The sequence below is a fragment of the Dasypus novemcinctus genome, chromosome 18 (genome assembly GCF_030445035.2).
Source record: "Dasypus novemcinctus isolate mDasNov1 chromosome 18, mDasNov1.1.hap2, whole genome shotgun sequence".
NCBI classification, from domain to species: Eukaryota; Metazoa; Chordata; class Mammalia; order Cingulata; family Dasypodidae; genus Dasypus; species Dasypus novemcinctus.
In genome coordinates this window covers 15,206,380-15,226,173 of record NC_080690.1, presented here as the reverse complement: position 1 = coordinate 15,226,173, position 19,794 = coordinate 15,206,380, and the positions used below count along the sequence as shown (strand labels likewise).

At 39.4% G+C, this 19,794-nt stretch overlaps 1 protein-coding gene and 1 non-coding gene across 5 annotated transcripts in view; both read right to left on the bottom strand.

Annotated features, from left to right (window-relative positions):
• The window catches only part of RFWD3 (ring finger and WD repeat domain 3), a 47,229-nt gene that overhangs the window by 2,956 nt on the left and 24,479 nt on the right, over positions 1–19,794 (bottom strand). For 2 of the 4 annotated variants that reach the window (XM_071209080.1, XM_004464776.5), the window contains exons 4-12: positions 19,303–19,394; positions 17,804–17,992; positions 17,609–17,700; positions 10,300–10,414; positions 9,561–9,789; positions 6,550–6,700; positions 3,600–3,776; positions 2,392–2,606; positions 876–1,087 (exon numbers count right to left, since the gene is read on the bottom strand). In XM_071209080.1, the coding sequence (XP_071065181.1) occupies positions 876–1,087; positions 2,392–2,606; positions 3,600–3,776; positions 6,550–6,700; positions 9,561–9,789; positions 10,300–10,414; positions 17,609–17,700; positions 17,804–17,992; positions 19,303–19,394 (1,472 nt within the window). The remainder of the gene's footprint in view (positions 1–875; positions 1,088–2,391; positions 2,607–3,599; positions 3,777–6,549; positions 6,701–9,560; positions 9,790–10,299; positions 10,415–17,608; positions 17,701–17,803; positions 17,993–19,302; positions 19,395–19,794) is intronic. The other 2 variants (XM_071209081.1, XM_071209082.1) reach the window with 1 other exon arrangement.
• Positions 16,811–16,946, bottom strand: LOC111765665 (small nucleolar RNA SNORA2/SNORA34 family). Its single transcript, XR_002797956.1, has one exon. It is a non-coding gene; the product is annotated as a small nucleolar RNA SNORA2/SNORA34 family (small nucleolar RNA).

The following is a 19,794-nucleotide window of genomic DNA, read 5'->3' as shown; positions in this document are numbered from 1 at the left end:
ACACATAGAAGATCCTATACTCTTCTTTGCTGACTTTGTGCCATTTACTCCTATGTACTTAAATATTCATTACTTAAAAATAGTATCTTCTCATTCCTCTATCTCCTGGAATTCCAGTAGATGAAAGTTAGGTACTGTCCAATATGGTAGACATTAGCCAAATGTAGCTATTTATATTTATCTAAAATTAAATAAAATTTAAAAATTAACTTCTTCAGTTGTCTAACCACATCACAAGTGCTGATATGATTAGTGCAACTATTGGACAGTGCGCTTTTCTAAGTCTTGGTTAGATTCAGGTTAAAAAGATCTCTCACAGGAGGTGCTGTATGCTTCCTAATGCATTACATGAAAAATGCTTATTATTTCTGGTTATCCACTTACAGTGATGCCAAGATTGATCAATGGGCTCAGATGGTAAAAGGCTGATTCCTCCACTGTAAAATTACCCATTAACTTTTCATCTATTGTTTTCATCGTGAATTGATGAAGTTGATGTCTGAATAAATTATTTTATAGGCATTTCAACAGTACTTTTATTATTATTATTTTTAAAAATGTGTACCATGTGGCCCCGGGATCACTGCTCACTTAAAAAGAACAGAGTAACTCTACAGATATTAGAATGGAAAGATACCCAAGAAATCTTAAATGGGGAAAAAAGCAAATTATAGAGCAGTATATAAAGTATGACTTGTGTGAAAAAAAGAAACCAAGAAACCACACAGACACACACATGTGGGTAATGTGGGATTATAGAGCAGGAGAACTTTTGACTTTTTGCCTTATACACTTCTGTATAAAAATTCAAGTCTCCTCATACTAACATTTTATACAAAACTACTTTTATATGAATTAAAAAAAAAAAGGCTCACCAAGGCAGAATTTGACGCTTCATCTCCAGTACACACTAGGATGTTGCTATCATTCTCAGGGCTTTGGAAAATGGCACTTTTGGTTAGAAGCTTACAAGTGGGTCCCCCAAGGAATGTTTGTACAGGGCGGCAGGAACAGACTGATTCTCCAGCATCATTCAGTTTGTAGGACATCTCCATCAGCACGCTTCGTAAAGTACTGTGGTTTTTATCTATGGGACAAAGAAATGAGCACTGCCCCATGGGGATGATACAAAAAAATCAACCAAGCCCCCATACCTCAACTAAGGCCAGGAGTATATTAAACCACCAAGAATAGCTAGAAAACAAATATACTAACAATAACATATTATATAGCACAAATGAAATTCAGATGCCCTAGGCTAAGGTGAGCAAGTTATCTACAAGGGGTTTTTGCCTATGAGGAAAACAATTCTGAGAAATGAACTACCCTTTTCAGTAAAATCACTTTATTCTGGCAGATCTCTGCTTGGGGATTTATCTCTCTTAAGAATTCTGGTGCAATAATAAAAAAGTAATTTAAAAGGAAAACAAAAACAACAAAACGAAAGACTTCCGATAAAAGGCTTTTTAGTCCCAGTGAGGAACTGTACATTTTTATAAAGTAAAAGCATGTTCTCACAGAAGCAGAAACATGTACCTCAGGTTTTGGTGGGAAGCAAACTAAAGCTGGAGAACAAAATGGGATCCCCACCTCAAGCATTCCACACAAGTCACAGCAATGACAGCATTGAAGCTAGAGGACTATGCAACGACTAAGAACCAGAAGGGTCACAAGTGTCCACTGAGAAAGTTTCCGAGCACTAACAAAACTATGAATGATTAGATTTACCCACAACAAGCAAAAGTGTGGGCAATTTAATGACTATTTTTGACCAAACATTTGCTAGACCATCACTAGGATTCGTGAGGAATTTAGATACATACCTTTAGGCCTAAAAAGAAGCCATGAGTTTAAGCATAGTTGGCTCTCAGGGGTCCTAGTTCTGGTTCTGGAGGTAGCGAAGACTAGGCCCACACATGGGCCATAGCTGCCCATCTCTCTCTACTTACCTTTGTTGTCCCCCCAAAAAACACAGAACAGCTAATACCTTACCCTGGACCCTATTTGGCTGCTTTCATTTCGTCTTTCTTTAAGATGATATGAAGGGAAGGTAGAAGAGAAATGAAACTGGTTTGAGAGCCATGCAACTTGTGGCCTTCTGATTCCATTATTGTTTTAAGTTGTAGGGGCTCCTAAAGTGGCTAGTTCACTTCCAGAAAAGACTTAACAGAATTTGTTCATGCAAGTGAGGAGCAGGGAGGCAAACTCCTTAGAGGAACTTGGGAGTTACTACCCTCACAGAAGTAGCTAGAGCTACAACATAATCGGGGGCTTAGTGAGGAACTTACTAATGCCACCAGAAGGGTAAGGGCCAAGCTCTCCTTCCCTTCCCTCACCGAATCCACTCCAAAACAAGCACAGGAAGCCCCTTCGGGACTCCCTGACACTCACCGGGCCTGTAAGTCACAAGACAGTGCCGGGTACTGGTTTCCGTCTGAAAGTCTATGTAGCCCCCTGGTTCCAAGGGCAACACATGAGGCCAATGAGAAAAGCCCATTTTCAATTCCCAGAAGGAAGCGTTTTCCAAGGTTCCAGCCAGCACCCCACCATATGGAAATACAGCAGAGGCTGCTCTGGGTATGTACGAAAGGGATACCAGCGGGCATCTGAAAGGAAACAAAGGGAACCATGCCGAACATTCTGATGCTTAAGACTACTCCAGACCCCAGTACCCACCACCCAAAGCCCTCGAGTATCCTCCTACTTCTGTAGAAGAGGTTAAAAATTTTCTGTGAGTCACTATACTCTGACATCTGATAAGAACTACCAACCCTCTCTGTAGAAACAAAAGGGCATATATACAATATTCTCTATCCAATTCCAGGGGAATAATAAGCAATGAAAAAATAAGACTTGGAAATTTCATAGACATAAGAAAATCCTAAAGTGTTGACCCTAGGTTTAGAAAATATTTATTACTTTAATTAATTAAATCTTCTTTTTAATACATATTCAAATTGGAAATGGAAAATTCTCTCTTAAGGTCTGTATCATTTTGGCCCAGGTCACAGACCTTACTCACCTTTTGAGAACTTCACGTCCTGAGGAAAGTATTATGCCCAAACGACACTCAACACCTTCAGAGGAGGCACACTGGTGCTGGCTGCACCCATCCTTTACAAACCTCCCAACCCCACAACGGGAATTAAAAAGAATAGTAATACGGTGTCCTTAGATCAAATTGCATAAGCTCTGGATTAGGAAAGTTTTATTAACAATTATTAGTGATACCTTTTCCTGATCTCTTACTGTGTGCTGGACACATGGCTATTAAAGCAAGTCTATGCTTGTGGTTCTGTACATTTTACTGATGAGGCTCACAAAAAGCCAAGAAACATGACCAAAGACATACAGTTAATAAAAGTAGTAGAGCTGGGTTCTGAATACAGAACTGACTTCATTTTCCCGTGTTGGGTGATGAATGACTCTGATACTGGCTATACTTGGTAGCAGAGCTTTCTTTCCACTGTTTGAAATATCATAAGGACAAGCTCTAAGAATCCTACTGATTCTGAAGTGCAACTAGGCCAGCTCTGCAAAGAGGACTAACTAATACAGTAACAAGTCCAAAAGAAAACTGCTACCCACAGGCTCCCTACCTTGCTTTCTGAGGTACTAACTCCTGCATATGACTGCTTGTATTTCGCAGGTCATATACCAAAATAGATCCATTGACCAATCCAGCATAGATGTAATTGTTTTCATCAAGACACCAGCAGCAGCTCCAGACAGGGCGTCCAGCATTGTAAGTTTGGACCACAGTATTTGTTTCCAGGCTGTACAGCAAGAAAATAAACCATATGATAAAAATGTAAAGACTACTGCTTAAATGGTCAATAATCCTTATTAAGAGCAATCCCAGTCTCCTTTAAAAAACTGCCCAGACAACCCCTTTAATGTCAAAATATTTGCTTTTGGGGGCCACTGCTTTTCCTTTTAAATGGTTAGAAAAGAAAAGGGTATATGAACAGTACATTCCCAAACCTACCTCTATTACTTTCTCCACAGTTACCTATTACATAGGTAATCAATATTCTGTGTTGAAAAACTTGAAAATACATACAAGAAAAAAAATTATAAGTCAACCACCTGGAGGTAGTTACGACTAATATTTTTTTCTTCTAATAATCTTTTTTCTTCCAATTTTTTGATGATGCTTAAAAAAGAAAATGTAGGGAAGCGGACTTGGCTCAATGGATAGGGCATCCACCTACCTTGACCTGTGTGGAGCTGGCTCATGTGCAGCACTGATGAGCACAAGGAATGCCGTGCCACGCAGGGGATTCCCCCGCGTAGGGGAGCCCCACTAGCAAGGAGTGCGCCCCAGAAGGAGAGCCGCCCAGCGCGAAATAAAGTGTAGCCTGCCCAAGAATGGTGCTGCGCACACGGAGAGCTGACACAACAAGATGACGCAACAAAAAGAAACAGATTCCCTGTGCCGCTGATAAGGATAGAAGCGGTCACAGAAAAACACACAGCGAATGGACACAGAGGGCAGACAACTGGAGCAGGGAGGGGGAAGGGGAGAGAAAGAAATTTAATAAATAAATAAATAAATCTTTAGAAAAGAAAAAGAACACGTAACAATTCCTTGTGCTCTTCCTTTCTGATCTGGTCTAGGCCAGAACAGCTCCTGCTAAGGGCGGTGACCTGTGAGTATACCATCAACATTCACAAGTGCACCAAGAAACATGCCCCTTGGGCCCTCAAAGAGATCAGAAATTTTTCCATGAAGGAGATGGGAATGCTAGATGTGTGCTCTGACACAAAAGCTCAACAAGGCTGTCTGGCTCAAAGGGATAAGGAATTTCCCACATTGTATCCATGTACCATTGTCCAGGGAATGTAATGAGGATGAAGACCCCCCAAACAAACTCCACACATTGGTTACCGATGTACCTGGCAATCCTTTCAAAAACCTAGTCAATGTGGATGAAGATAGTTGATCATGAAATTATAAAATAACTGCATATATATACACACGCAAAACAATGTTACATTAAGGTGTTGGCCAAAATTAAGCTCAAGGAGGAAGAGATGAGATGTGAAGGCGTTTTCAGGACTTGGAGTTGTCCTGGGTGATGCTGCAGGGACAGTTACCAGACACTGTATTCCTCTCATGGCCCACTGGGTGGAAAGTGGGAGTGAGGGCTATGATGTGGACCACTGACCACGAGGTGCAGCAGTGCTCAGAGATGTATTCACCAAATGCAATGAATGTCTCACGATGATGGACGAGACTGTTCCTATGGGGGAAGGAGTGGGGTGAGGGGGGTGGGGGGTATATGGGGACCTCATATTTTTTGAATGTAATATTAAAAAAATAAAGACAAAAAAAAAAGTCAATGGGAAGTTAAAAAAAAGATAAGTTACACTTGTGGGGAAAAAAAATGAAATTATAAAATAACTGCATATATATACACACACGAAACACAATGTTACATTAAGGTGTTGGCCAAAATTAAGCTCAAGTATTCTTGAAAAGTCAAAAGGCTTATCAGGTCTGATAGTGCTATCAGGATTTCCCCAGATTTAGCAGCAGAAATTAGATATGAAGTCAAGTATCAGACATCTGATTAGAGCTACTTCCTAAAAGATATAGCATGGATCACCCTCAGATCTGGTTCACAGTACTTGCAGAGCATATGGAGGATAAAAGGTAAGCATTTCTGTTCAGCAGAATTATTTAGTTAACAGACCAGGAAGAAACAATCCTGAGCTGGCATGGTGGTTCCAGGGTGTCAGGCACCAAGGCTCCAGGTTGTTATTCCACGATCCCTACTGTGTTACCTTCATCTGCACAGTTTAAGTCCTATTTTGGCATATGTATTTTGAAAGAAATGGAATGCTATACATATCGTTTTTTTTAAAAATGAGGTACTGGGGATTGAACATGGGACCTCATGCATGGGAAGCAGGTGCTCAACTACTGAGCTACACCTGCTCCCCTGTGTCCAATTTTAAAAGCATGTAATACATTTTAAATTCATGGACCTGGAGCTCAGAATAAAATACCTCAGACCAAAAAAACAAGCTAAGGGGAAGCGGACTTGGCCCAGTGGATGGGCGTCTGTCTACCACAGGGAGGTCTGCGGTTCAAACCCCGGGCCTCCTTGACCCATGTGGAGCTGGCCCATGCGCACTGCTGATGTGTGCAAGGAGTGCCGTGCCACGCAGGGGTGTCCCCCGCGTAGGGGGCCCTACACGCACAGAGTGCGCCCTGTAAAAAGAGCCGCCCAGCGCGAAAGAAATTTCAGCCTGCCCAGGAATAGTGCCGTACACAAGGAGAGCTGACGCAGCAGGATGATGTAACAAAAGGAAACAGATTCCTGAGCTGCTCACAACAGGAGCAGAGAAAAGAACATGCAGCAAATGGACACAGAGAACAGACAACCAGGGCGGGGGGGAGGGGTGGGAAGAGAAATAATAAAACAACAACAATAAAAACCAAACAAACAAAAAACAAGCTAAGGTCATTACACTCAGATCCTATTCTATCCTGTTCAACACCATGCAGCCTGGCCCCATCTTTCTCCCCAAAGCACTCACCTGGTCAGCTTAATAGTGTTGTCCAGGGAAGCAGAGAGCAGCAAGCCTTTGGACCGACAGCTGAAAGCCAGTCCACGTATCTGTTTGCTGTGCATTGGAATGTACTGACTGCTTTTCATGTTGGCAGTACTCAGCATCTTGACACCAAAGCCTGCCAAATACAACAGAGTGTGAAACAGATCACTGACGTGTAACTCCCTTGCTCACCTTTCCTGGCATCTAAGTCCCTGGGAAATAGATGGTCAAACAAAGAAAATGAAAATTTCCCAGAGTACTGTATGATAAATGAATATATCTCAATAAAACTGCTAAAAAAAGAAAAATTCTCAGATTTATAATTTCTTTACACAGTGCATTCCAAATGTTCATCAAAAGGTGACTGGATAGGGAAATGTCTTTGGCCCAGCGGATAGGGTACCCACCTACCACATGGGAGGTCCAAGGTTCAAACCCAGGGCCTCCAGATCCATGTGATGAGCTGGCCCACACATAGTGCTGATGTGCGCAAAGAGTGCTGTGCCACACAGGGGTGTCCCCCGTGTAGGGGAGCCTCACGTGCAAGGAGTGTGCCCTGTAAGGAGAGCCGCACAGCATGAAAAAAGTGCAGCCTGCCCAGGAGTGGCGCCACACATCCAGAGATCTGACGCAGCAAGATGACTCAACAAAAAGAGAGAGAGATTCCAGGTGCCGCTGACAAGAATACGAGCAGACACAGAACACATAGTGAATGGACACAGAGAGAAGACAACTGGGGGGGTGGGGTGGGGTGGTGGTGGTGGGGAAGGAGAGAGAAAGAAAACAAATTAAAAAAACCAAAAATCTTATTAAAAAAAAAAAAGGTGACTGGATAAACAAATCCATTGTATTTAGATAATGGCCTACTACTCATCAATAGAAAAAAATATTGATATACACAATATGGATGCATCTAAAAAATTATTAATAATACTGCGTACTGTCTGATTCCATTTATTAAAAATCCTAGAAAAATGCAATCTAACTTATCTTGACAGAAAGCTGATCAGTGGTTATTTGGGATGGAAGATAGTGAGGGAAAAGAGGAAAGGATTACAAAAGGGCACGAGAAAACTGGTGGAGTAATAAATGTGTTAATTATCTAGATTGTGGTAATTATTTCAAGGTTTATACATATGCTGAAACTCATCAAACTGTGTATTTTAAAAATGTACAATGTATTATACTTCAATAAAGTAGTTTAAAAAAGGAAGGGAGAGGGGGAGAAAGAGTACATTTTACCCAAACCATAAACACTCAAGATGCAGAAGAGACAGTGAACAATAAAGAGTGCAGGGGGAAACGGACTTTGGCCCAGTGGTTAGGGCATCCGTCTACCACATGGGAGGCCCGCGGTTCAAGCCCCGGGCCTCCTTGACCCGCGTGGAGCTGGCCCATGCGCAGTGCTGATGCGCGCAAGGAGTGCCGTGCCACACAGGGGTGTCCCCCGCGTAGGGGAGCCCCACGCGCAAGGAGTGCACCCGTAAGGAGAGCCGCCCAGCGCGAACTAGGGAGCAGCCTGCTGAGGAATGGCGCCGCCCACACTTCCCGTGCCGCTGACGACAACAGAAGTGGACAAAGAAACAAGACGCAGCAAAAAGACACAGAAAACAGACAACCGGGGGAGGGGAGGGGAATTAAAATAAATAAAAAAATAAATCTTAAAAAAAAAAAAAGAGTGCAGGTAAGTAACTGCTATCTGAGGTGGTCATAATATGTTACATCTGTCTGAAATGGATTGAAGACATGACATCCCAAGTATTGCAATCAATGTATATCATTCCTGGTGGGGGAAAATACCAAAAATTTGTCTTTTTTTAATTTGTTACTCTTTTAATAGGATACGATGATACGATTTTACTACTGTGTATTATTTTCTGAGTTACACAAAAACAGAATTTGTCAAATCCTAAATTCAAGGTAGCCTTGAATAATACCTTCAGCCTCTCCAGGGAGCTAAGTGAGAGAAAGTTTATGGCATTTTCTTCTGGAACACAATTAAGAGAGCCAGAAATATAAAAAGGGAGACTATGAGCTTTAAAATTACAAGGGAACATGAATACCTGCCTAGTTAATCAAGAGGAACAGAGACAAATCAGCACCATCCAGCTATCAAGCATAACTAGCTGTGCACAGAAAGACACAAAAGAAAAAGGGAACAAAACATGCCCATTTGGGGAATGATTAAAGAAAATACAGTATTTTACCTATTTGTGGGGAAGATTTTATTTGATGACAAATCTTTTTATTAAAATTTGGATGGTATACAGGTGCATTTCTAAACAATCCTGCTTAGTTTCCAATCCCAGCTTCCTGATAGCCTATCAGCTCACAGCTAATGACAGTGGATAGAGAAATAAATGTTATCAAGTGATTCCCTTCCCAACTTTATATATAATTAAATTTGGGGGACATGATGGTAAAGTTTGCATGGAACTTGTAAGTGGGAAAAGGGAAGAAATGAAGCTGAAGAAAAGGAACCTGGTAGTTGGCAGAAATTATATCCTGAACACAGTAGAAACAAATATCTGCAACATTCAGGAATGAATCAAGTAGGCACAGAGATCTGGTTTTCAAACTTAAGACAACCTAAACGTAAGCTCAGAGCACAAAGTATGTTAAAAGAAAATTACTATAGCATTAATAAAATAAAGTACTCCTCAAATCCTTCTATTTAAAATTTAACAATAAAATTACCGAAAGTATTAAGTCTTATTTCAACTTGAATTAGTTCTTGGGGTAGTATTTTATCAAACTTTTCCAGACTAAAATAAATCTGTAAATTTATTGGACAAACAGGGAGTGATGCCCTGTTCTTTGGGATATACCAATAATCCACACTTCCAAGTACCTCACCTCCCACTTTACTATGGGTATCAGTATTTCCACCCTCCTAATGAACAAATTTACCGAATAAAGTAAATAGACACCAAAGACATCTTTGCATCAACTTAGAGTATCTATAAATACATAAAAACAGGTTCTGGACTATTTACCTGGAAGGAAGGAGGCTTGAGGAGAAGGTTGTGACACCACCAGGCAGCTCAGAGCATCACAGTATGCCATGGTCCGGCAGTTCCCTGTTTGAGATACTGTGAAAGACTTCTGGAAATGGTACTTGTGCTGGCCCTGGCTGAAGGGCAGGCAGCCTAGGAAATGTGCTTGAGAGTTCTTGGGTTGCTGCATAAGTTGATCCCGATGCTGCATAATAAGTTTTTGCAATTCCTAAAATTAAGATTTCATAGAAGAAAAATTATTGAAATATGAAAATAAATTTTAGAACTGCTATAGTTTTCACATTATTTCAATAAGAAATTAAAATAAAGAAAGCAGAGAATCATATAATATTAAAGTTGAAAAGTCCTTAATGGTTGTTCTGTCTAAAACCCTCATTTTACTGGCGATTCAGAGAGGTGAAATGACTTAAGCAAGTTCAGAGTTATTAGCTGGCTATTTAACTTTTTCTAAAATTTAGATTGCAGTAGAATTCAAAATAAAGTGTGCAAGCTTTGGGCAATGCCCCAGTTAGAAGTAAAATAAAGAGCTGACCTCAGAAACGTAGCAAATTCCATTTGTACCTGAGATGATCCTAAATAGTGCCTTCAGTTCCTATTACAGAAGTTCTTGGGGAGCAGATGCAGCTCAAGTGGTTGAGCACCTACTTCCCACCTATGAGGTCCCAGGTTCAATCCCTGGTGCTGGTACCTTAAAAAAAAAAAAAAAAGGCAAACTTACCTGGACACGACCATGAAGCTTAGTGCATTCATCGGTGAGGACCTGAAGTTGGAGCCGGCACTCTGCAGATTCTAACTCAGCCTGCTTCCTTAGCTTCTGTTCCTTTAGCAAGGAACTAGAGGGAGAAAGCCAGCAAGAGGTGGAGATTAAGGCTATAAAAGACTTCCCATCAAGACAGCATTATAAGTTCACACTGTAATATACACTTTGCTGGAAACATATCATAGTAGTAGATAACATACAAAAAGAAAAAATATCTTTCAAGTCCAGAAACACTACAGGAAAAGTAACATGCAGGGCTGAAGTCACAAGTCTATTGGCCTTTGGTGTTAAAGGAGGCAGTAATGGCTAGGGGCTTGGCTCCTACCAGGAAATGGGGGCTAAAATGCTATGCACAATAAAGTAGCAGAGCCAAACTCACTGGCTGAAACTCAGGCCAATTATAAAAGATTAAGCTAATATATTAAAAGACCAAGGTTATCTGTTGGATTAAATAATAATCAAGCTGTCTGTTGGTCACCAGAGATGTAAACATCACAAAAAAGAAGTTGAAATTAAAAAGATATAAAGTAAGTATCAGTGGGAAGTGGATTTGGCCCAACAGATAGGGTGTCCGCCTACCATATGGGAGGTCCAAGTTTCAAACCCAGGGCCTCCTGATCCGTGTGATGAGTTGGCCCACGTGCAGTGCTGATGCACGCAAAGGAGTGTCATGCTAAACAGGGGTGTCCACAAGTGTAGGGGAGCCCCACGTGCAAGGAGTGCACCTTGTAAGGAGAGCTGCCCAGCGCGAAAAAAAGCGCAGCCTGCCCAGGAATGGCGCCATACCCATGGAGAGCTCACGCAGCAAGATGACATAACAAAGAGAGACACAGATTCCAGGTGCTGCTGACAAGAATACAAGCGGAAACAGAACACCACACCATGGATGGACACAGAGAGCAGACAACTGGGGGGGGGGGGGGGGGTGTAATGGGGAGAGAAAATAACAAACAACAACAAAACTAAGCAAAGTAAATACCAGGCAAATACTAACCAAAAGAAAGACCAATTAGAATTAAAGTTAAAATCATGAATAGGCATACAGAGAAACAACAAATAATAAAAGGACACAGTCAGCAAGAAGAGAGACCAAAATTTGTATACACCTAAATACAACTTCAAAATATGAAATGCAGGTGGCAGACTTGGCCCAGTGGTGAGGGCGTCCGTTTACCACATGGGAGGTCTGCAGTTCCAACCCCGGGCCTCCCTGACCCGTGTGTAGTTGGCCCATGCGCAGTGCTGATGTACACAAGGAGTGCCCTGCCACGCAGGGGTGTCCCCTGCTTAGGGGGACCCCACGTGCAAGGAGTGCGCCCCATAAAGAGAGCCGCCCAGTGTGAAAGAAAGTGCAGCCTGCCTAAAAATGGCACTGTCCACATGGAGAGCTGACACAACAAGTTGATGCAACCAAAAAAAAAAAAAAAGAAACACAGATTCCTGTGCCGCTGACAACAACAGAAGTGAACAAAGAAGACGCAGCAAACAAACACAGAGAACAGACAACCGGGGTGGGGTAGGGTGGGGGAAGGGGAGAGAAATAAATAAATCTTAAAAAAAAAAAAAAAAAAAAGAAACGCAAAGAGAGATTTCTAATCCAATGAGACAGGATAAAAGAATAAAAGGTATGTAAATTGGAAAGGAGTAAAGCTAGCCATATTTATCTTCATAGAAAATTCAGAAGAATCCTTAAATTACCAGTAGTTTTAGCTCTTTCTTTTTTATGGCAGGGGGTGGGGGGAGGTACCAGGTATTGAACCCAGTACCTCATACATGCAAAGCAGGTGCTCTCAACTACTGAGTTATACCTGCTCTGCTCCATCAACTATTAGAGGTCAGCAAAATTGCTAGAATCAAGATCAAGAAAATTAGATGAACAGCAATCCTGACACACTAGGCATCTGAATAGTAAGTGTATTAGAAAAAAGTACATTCACTACAACAATGCCGACATCAGCAACTGAGAATAAAGCTGAAGGATATATAAAATCTTTATGAATAAAAGTACAATATTGGGGAAGCAGCTTTGGCTCAATCAGATGAGCTCCCACCTACCATATGGGAGGCCCTTGGTTCGTGTCCCAGGCCTCTTTCTGAAGGCAGGCTCGCCTGCACGCCGCAGAGTGCCGCCCAGCCTGCAGATGCTGCAGAGAGCCAACTCAGCAAGGTGACGCAACAAAAAGAAGGGAGACAAGCGAGAACATAGAAGAGCCCACAGTGAACGGACACAGAGAGCAGACAGCAAGCAAGCCACAAGGGGGGAGGAGAATTAAAATAAATACTGACACAGAAGAATGTACAGCAAATGGACACAGAACAGAAAGCATGTGAAAAGCCGTGGGGGTAGGGGGTAGGACAATATTATTGAAAGTAAGAAAACCGTGAATAAAAATGGAAGGATATTATATAATGTTCATGGCTGGAAACAATCACGTAGACAGCACTTCTCAAGTTACTCTATAAGTGTAATGCAATTTCAAAAACCAATGGTATTTTTCATGGAGCTTAACTAATTTAAAAATTAATAAGGAAGAACAAAGGACCAAGAACAGCAAAGAATTTTGAAGAACAAGGTGGGAAGACTTATATGGAAACTTAATTAGCAACAGAGGTAGCTATGAAAATTAACTATTACTTAATAAATTACGATAAAACTTACATTTGAGTACCCATAAAACAAAATTTCTTGAGACCAAAAAAAGCACAAAATAAGAGACTGATACATCTGAGTGCATTAAAATAAAAAATTAGTGGTCAACAAAGGATATCAAAAATAAGTTTAACAGACAAGTCACAGACTGGGAGAAGATGTATGTGATACACATTAACCAAAAAAGTATTAGTACAAAGAAACATAAAGAGCTCCTACAAATAAGAAAAAACCAAACAGCCCAATATAAATGAGCAAAGGATATGAATATAATTCATAGAAAAATGTGTTCCCAATCTTACTAGCAATTGAGGAAATGCAAACTAAAGTGAAATACCACATCACGTGAAGAGACCGGCAAAAATTATTGTCTGATAATACAAAATGGGTAAGAAAATGAAAACAAAAACAAAAACAAGAAATTTCTTACATCTGCTGGTCGTGGGAGTATAAATGCAAGAAACATGTAGAAGAGCAATTTGACAATATCTAATAAAGGTAAAGTTACACATACCCTTACAATAAAGCAATTTCATTTCTAGATCGAAAAAACTGTTAACCATCTAAATGTCCATCAATATGTAAACAATTTCTGGTTACAGAAATAAATATTATACAGAAATGGAAATGAATGAAATACAGTTACGTGCATCAATGTGGATATATCCCCAAACACAGTACTAAGCAAAAGAGCAAGCAAGCTACAGAAGGAAAACTATAATCCAGCATAAGATTTGCATTAAGTATAAAAACTTTTTAAACCATACATGATTTATAGTCACATAGATAGCCATTTTTGGGAAAGATGAACACCTAATTTTATGTTACCTCTGGGGTAGGAGATGTAATTAAAGAAAACTAGTTTACAAGGAAGCTAACTACTATACAATGATTTTTTTTTTTTTAAAAGCCCTGTTCCTGGGAAACGGATGTGACTCAAGCAGTTGGGTTCCTGTTTACCATATAGGAGGGTCCAGGGTTCGATGCCCAGGGCCTCCTGGTGAAGGCAAGCTGGCCCATGCGGACTGCCACCCGTGCAGGAATGCCACCCTATGTGGGAGTGCCCCCCACCCCCGCAGGAGTGCCAGCCAATGTGGAGACCTGACGCAGCAAGATGATGCAAGAGACACAGAGGAGAAACAGTAAGAGATGTAGCAGAACAAGGAGCTGAGGTGACGCAAGAGAACGATCACCTCTCTCCTACTCTGGAAGGTCCCAGGATTGGTTCCTGGAACTGCCTAATAATAATACAAGCAGACACAGAAGAACATACAGCAAATGGACAAAGAGCAAACATTAGGGGCGCCTGGGGGTGGGGGGTAGGGGAAATAAATAAATCTTAAAAAAAAAAAAAAAAAAAAAAAAGCCCTGTTCCTAAAAAAAGTTAAAAACAGAATTATGATATGGCCCAGCAATTCTACGCTTAGGGATATACTCAAGATAAATGAAAACAGGGATTTAACTAGATACTATACAATGTTAATAGCCAAAAGGTAGATGCAGCCTAAGTGTCCATCAATAAATGAATGGAAAAACAAAATATGATATATCCATAAAATGGAGTACTAGTTAGCAATAAAAAGGAATGAGATGATACATCTTACGACATGGATGAAGCTTGAAAACATGTGGAGTGAAAATAAGCCAGACACAAAAAAGACAAATATTGTATTATACCACTTATATGAACTATCTAGAATACACGGATCCATGGACTGGAAATAGGATAGAGGTTACCAGTGGCTGAGGGGAGGAGGAAATGGGAAGTCATTCCTTAGTGGATACAAAGTTTCTGTATGATGTAATGAAAAAGTTTTGGAAATAGTGGTGTTGGCTGCCCAACACATATACATAATTAATTTGACTAAATAGTATACTTAGAAACAACAAATTTTATTTTACATATAATTTACCATAATAAAATTAAAAAGAAAAAGGCCTAAAAGCAAATACGACAAGACAAAATTTTAAGATTTGAGAAAGTTGGGTAAAAGGGTGTTCATTTTATTAGTCTCTATCAGGCAAGTTGGAAATGTTCACTTTTTCTAAGGAGGCTAAGAAGCATATTGCTTTTTCACACCCCACCCTCATGGCTCCATCGCCTTCTGCTCATCTTCTTTAGGAGGCACTGGGAAGCGAACCTAGGACCTCCCATGTGAGGAAGGCGCCCAATTGTTTGAGCCACATGCACTTCCCACTGATTATTTTTTAATACAACTACACAATAATAATCATACCTATGTATTTTCCTTTTCCAAAAGCTTCCTTCTGTACATAACTGCCAATTTAAAATACTACAAATATTTGTTGGAGCCAAATGAGAAAAAGCAAATAAGGAGAAAATTTAAATCACTCAGAAAACCATCTGTGATCCCATGTCTCAATGACTACTTGTAATGTTTCCTTTTCCAGTCCACACAAATGTAATCATACTGTCTAATAGTGTACTTTAACATGCCACTCTTCTACACCATCAGTTTAAATAAATGTATAGTATTCCATTATATGGATATACCAGTTTACTCAACTAACCATTTCCCTGGCTTAGATTATTAACAACACTAAATGGAAACTCTCATAAATAAATCTTCATACACATCCTTAATCATTTCTATAGAATAAATGTCTGGAATAGAATTACTAGGGCAAATGTTTTATTTTTAAATTTATTTTAAAATATACATAAATATTAAAATTATAGACTAAAAAATTTCCTTATTTCATTTATTTAAGTGAAGAGGAACACCACTAGCCACTTCTATCTTCTTTTGTTGTGTCATCATCTTGCTGTGTAACTCACTTGTGCGGGCACTTGGCTCACCACACAGGCATTCATATGGGCACTTGGCTTGCCGGCAGGCACTCAGCTCACCATGCAGGCACTGGCTTGCCACACAGGCACACTTTCTCTTTTTCTTTTCTACCAGGAGGCCCCAGGGATTGAACCCAGGTCCTCCCATTCGGTAGGCGGAAGCCCTATCACTTGAGCCATATCCGTTTCCCAATCTTCTTTTAAATCTGTTCATAAATAGCCTTTGTTCAATTATGTTTTAGCCATTTATCTTTAGTTTTTAACTACACTTCGCACAAATATTATACATACTAGGGATAACAATTCTTTATCAGACATTTGTAATAATGAATATATAGCCAAATATTTAATAAGCAGAATATAAAAATTCACTTTTCTTGCCTATAAAAAAGAAGGTAAGAAAGTTCCCTCTCTTGTCTTCCTACTGAAGAAAATATATCTTACTTTGCAAATATTTGTTATCTCTTACCAGGCAATGAAATCTGGTAAAATCTGTGCCTTTCATATAATAAAATCATCACATTTAATTAACTAGTGCCTGTCCACTGAAATAAACTTTTTCAACCAATGTCCATAATAAAGAAGTACTTTCGTAATCCAATAAGTCAAAAAAAATTTTGTAGTCCATTATTACCATATTAGGTAAATACAGTCCCATAGCAAAATTAAGAGACCTTATGATACCTTCAAAGGCCAATTAACTGAAATGAGGGGAAAAAATATCCCATTTTTGGAAACCGGAAGTTTCTCACCATTGAATGAAGTTTAAAATATACAAGTTAGGGCTCTGATCATACAATAAGGGACAATATTCAAAGCAAAGTCACAGTTCAGAACTGCCCGACTGTTTAGAATGAAAAATCCTTCCAGTGGTTTTTGGTAATAATTAGGTTTAACTGCATTATAATTCTAATAAGCATGTTAAATCAAGGATCGTTATATTTTGGATTCCCAGTTTTTATTAAGACTATAAACAAAGATAAGTGCACATCTATCACCAATGACTCAGATGTCTCTTTCTAATAAATTGACTATAACATTTCCAAAGTTCTGAAATGGCCAACAGACCATAGGAAGACATTTCTTTAGGTGCCCACTTGAAACAACAGCTCCATCAAATTGTCAGCCTTGATTCAGGGCCAATAGGACAAAGGTTTTACAGACTTTTGAAACATATTCCCAGAAGTCCTTTCTAAGTGAAGTTGCCCGAGTAGTCTTGCCAGCAACCCATGAGAGGATCCATGTTCCTGCACTCCCTTTGCAGTACTTTTATTCTCAAAGTAACTAAGTCATATTTTTTAGGAGGTTCGAGGGATTGAACCCAGGACCTTGTACATACAAAGCAGGTACTGAACCACTGAACTACAACCACTTCACACCTTTTATATTCTTAAGGTATATTTAATGTAGTGTTTTTAGCAACCTTTTATGGACTTTCAGAATCTTCAAAATTTCTCGTATGGCACTGTAGGTACAAACTTCACTTATAAATCTTCTGCATACAGTGCTGCTGGGGGTGGGGTGGGTAGGTGGAATGGGGACTCAATTACCTGAGAAACAAAAATGGCAACCTTTAAGTAATGTGCCAGATCTTCATTTTAAACACTGTATGGAGAACAAACCTTGCAGATCTCCTTCAGAAGATGACCAGAACATTCACTATAAATCATAATGAGACATACTGCCAATTATCCCCAAATCATGCCTCAGAACCACTCTATCAGTGATTTCTACCTTTTATTTTCAGATTCACCTTCAAGGAATCAAAAGGGAACATTTCAGCAACACAGACTCTCATTACCTACCTTTTCATGCGCTCCTGTTCACTAGTGTCCAAAGCTTTCAGGGTTCGCGCATAGAGGACAACGATATCACTGTGCTTGGCTTTCTTGTTGCACTAAAGGGCCCAAGGGGACACAATTAATGTGGTTCTAGGAACCCTTCTGCCTTAACATGTTAATTAACTGTTCACACACATAGTCCTTATCCATGGCCCTTACCTGGGGACATTTTCGTGCTTGTCCTTTGAGCCATTTAGAAATGCATCTATATCCAAAGAGGTGCCCACAGCGTAATGCTGAGAGTCGGTGGTCCCCAACATTGGTCCATTGTTCCAAACATATTGTACAAGTGTCCCCTTCTTCCTCATCCACAGAAGAAAGAACAGGGTTGGACTTTTGAGGAGACTGCTAGATGGAAACCAGAACACAATTCAAATGAGAAAAAATGCAGATCTAGTCTAGGAAAAAGATAATAAAGCCAATTGAAAAGGCTGCAGAAAAACTGCAGCACTTAGGAATGATTTGTCATTATTCCCGGAAGGCAATCAGACAAAATGTAATAAAGGCCATGAAAATACTACTACTCCTTAATCATAGATAATTCTTGAATGTATTTTTCTCCACTTATGATAAGCGAAAGGAGCTCTCTATACAAAGCTATTTAAACAAAAACAAAAAACAACAAAGCAAAACTGCTACTCCCTAGACAACCATCAACAGGAAATGGTAGGTTATACATTCAAAGTTAGGTTCATTATCAATTCAAGTAGCTATAAAATATTTAGCTCATGTAAATCACTGAGAAAAAAGAAATAAGAAAAAGCAAGGATATAAACAGTATGCTTACAGAAAAGAAATACAAGTTGCTACAATTATAAATTAGCCTAAGTTTTCTGGAAAGCAATTTGTCTTTATCAAAACTACAATACTTATATATTTCCTTTGACATAATGACCCCTTTGCTAAAAATATATCCCATTGATATAGTCACAAATATATACCAGGACAATTATTAGAGGCTGTTCAGTGCAGCATGATCTGTAACAGGAACAATAAAAAAGGAGATAACCATAGTATACGTTAACAAGGGAAGAATTAAGTGAAAATTTGCATGATGGAACACTAGACAGCTCTGAATAAGAACAACATTCAGCACTATGTACTGAAAATGGAAAGTTCTTCAAGATGTAATAAGTGAAGAAAAAAAACCAAGGCTCAGAACAAGGTGCAATATATTTTCTTTTGTATAAATTTTAAAAAAGAAAATTTATACACATAACTAGATTTACATGTACATAAAATTTTTCTAGAAGAAAAAAATAAACACCTGGAGACCATATAGAAATGTGTAAAAAATGATGTTTTGAAAATGGCATATTCCACAGTGGATGTAAACAACTGCTATATTAAGGAAAACAGTGAACTGGTATTATTTTTAAAAACTGATTATTACATAGCAATCATATTCTGCCTGATAGTCTACAAAGAGCATTCTTACCTACTATATCAAATGATACTTCACCTTCTTAGGTGAGCAAGACAGGTTACCTCCACCACTCCAGTTTTTTAAACAGAAGAGGAACCAATCACACAAAAGTACTGGATAAGATTCACATCTGGACCTCCTCCCTACAATGCCTGCAAATCTTCCATCTTAGTGTATAGTCCCCTTTTAAAATGAAAATCCAAACCTTTCCTTTGAAGGATATTAACATTACCTGCCTGGGGAGGTCCTCGCCTCCATCAATATATATAACTTCTTGCTCTGCTGAGGTACTTTCTAGTGGTTCTGTGAAGCCATTCCCAGAAACTATGGGGCAGGAAAATATACAAATGACATAGTCAGTTTTAACAGGCTAGGAGGAAAAAGCCTGATTCATTACAGCTTTTCATTTCTAACTGGTGGTGTTCTGGCAAAAGGGATGACAATTTTCCCAAGTAGCATCGTGAATCTATATTTTAAAATATTTATTTTGGGTATTTTCAAACATACATAAAAGTAGACAGAATAGTATAATTAACTCACAAGTGCCATGATGCAATCTAAAAAATAATCAACATTTTGCCAATCATCTAAGTCCCCATTTCTAGTTTTCATTTTGTTGGAATATTTAATAAACCCTAAAAATGTTGTTTTACTTGTGAAAACTTAAGCAGCACTGATCTTTAAATTATAAACTTTGTATCATGACTGTTCCTAACAAAATTAA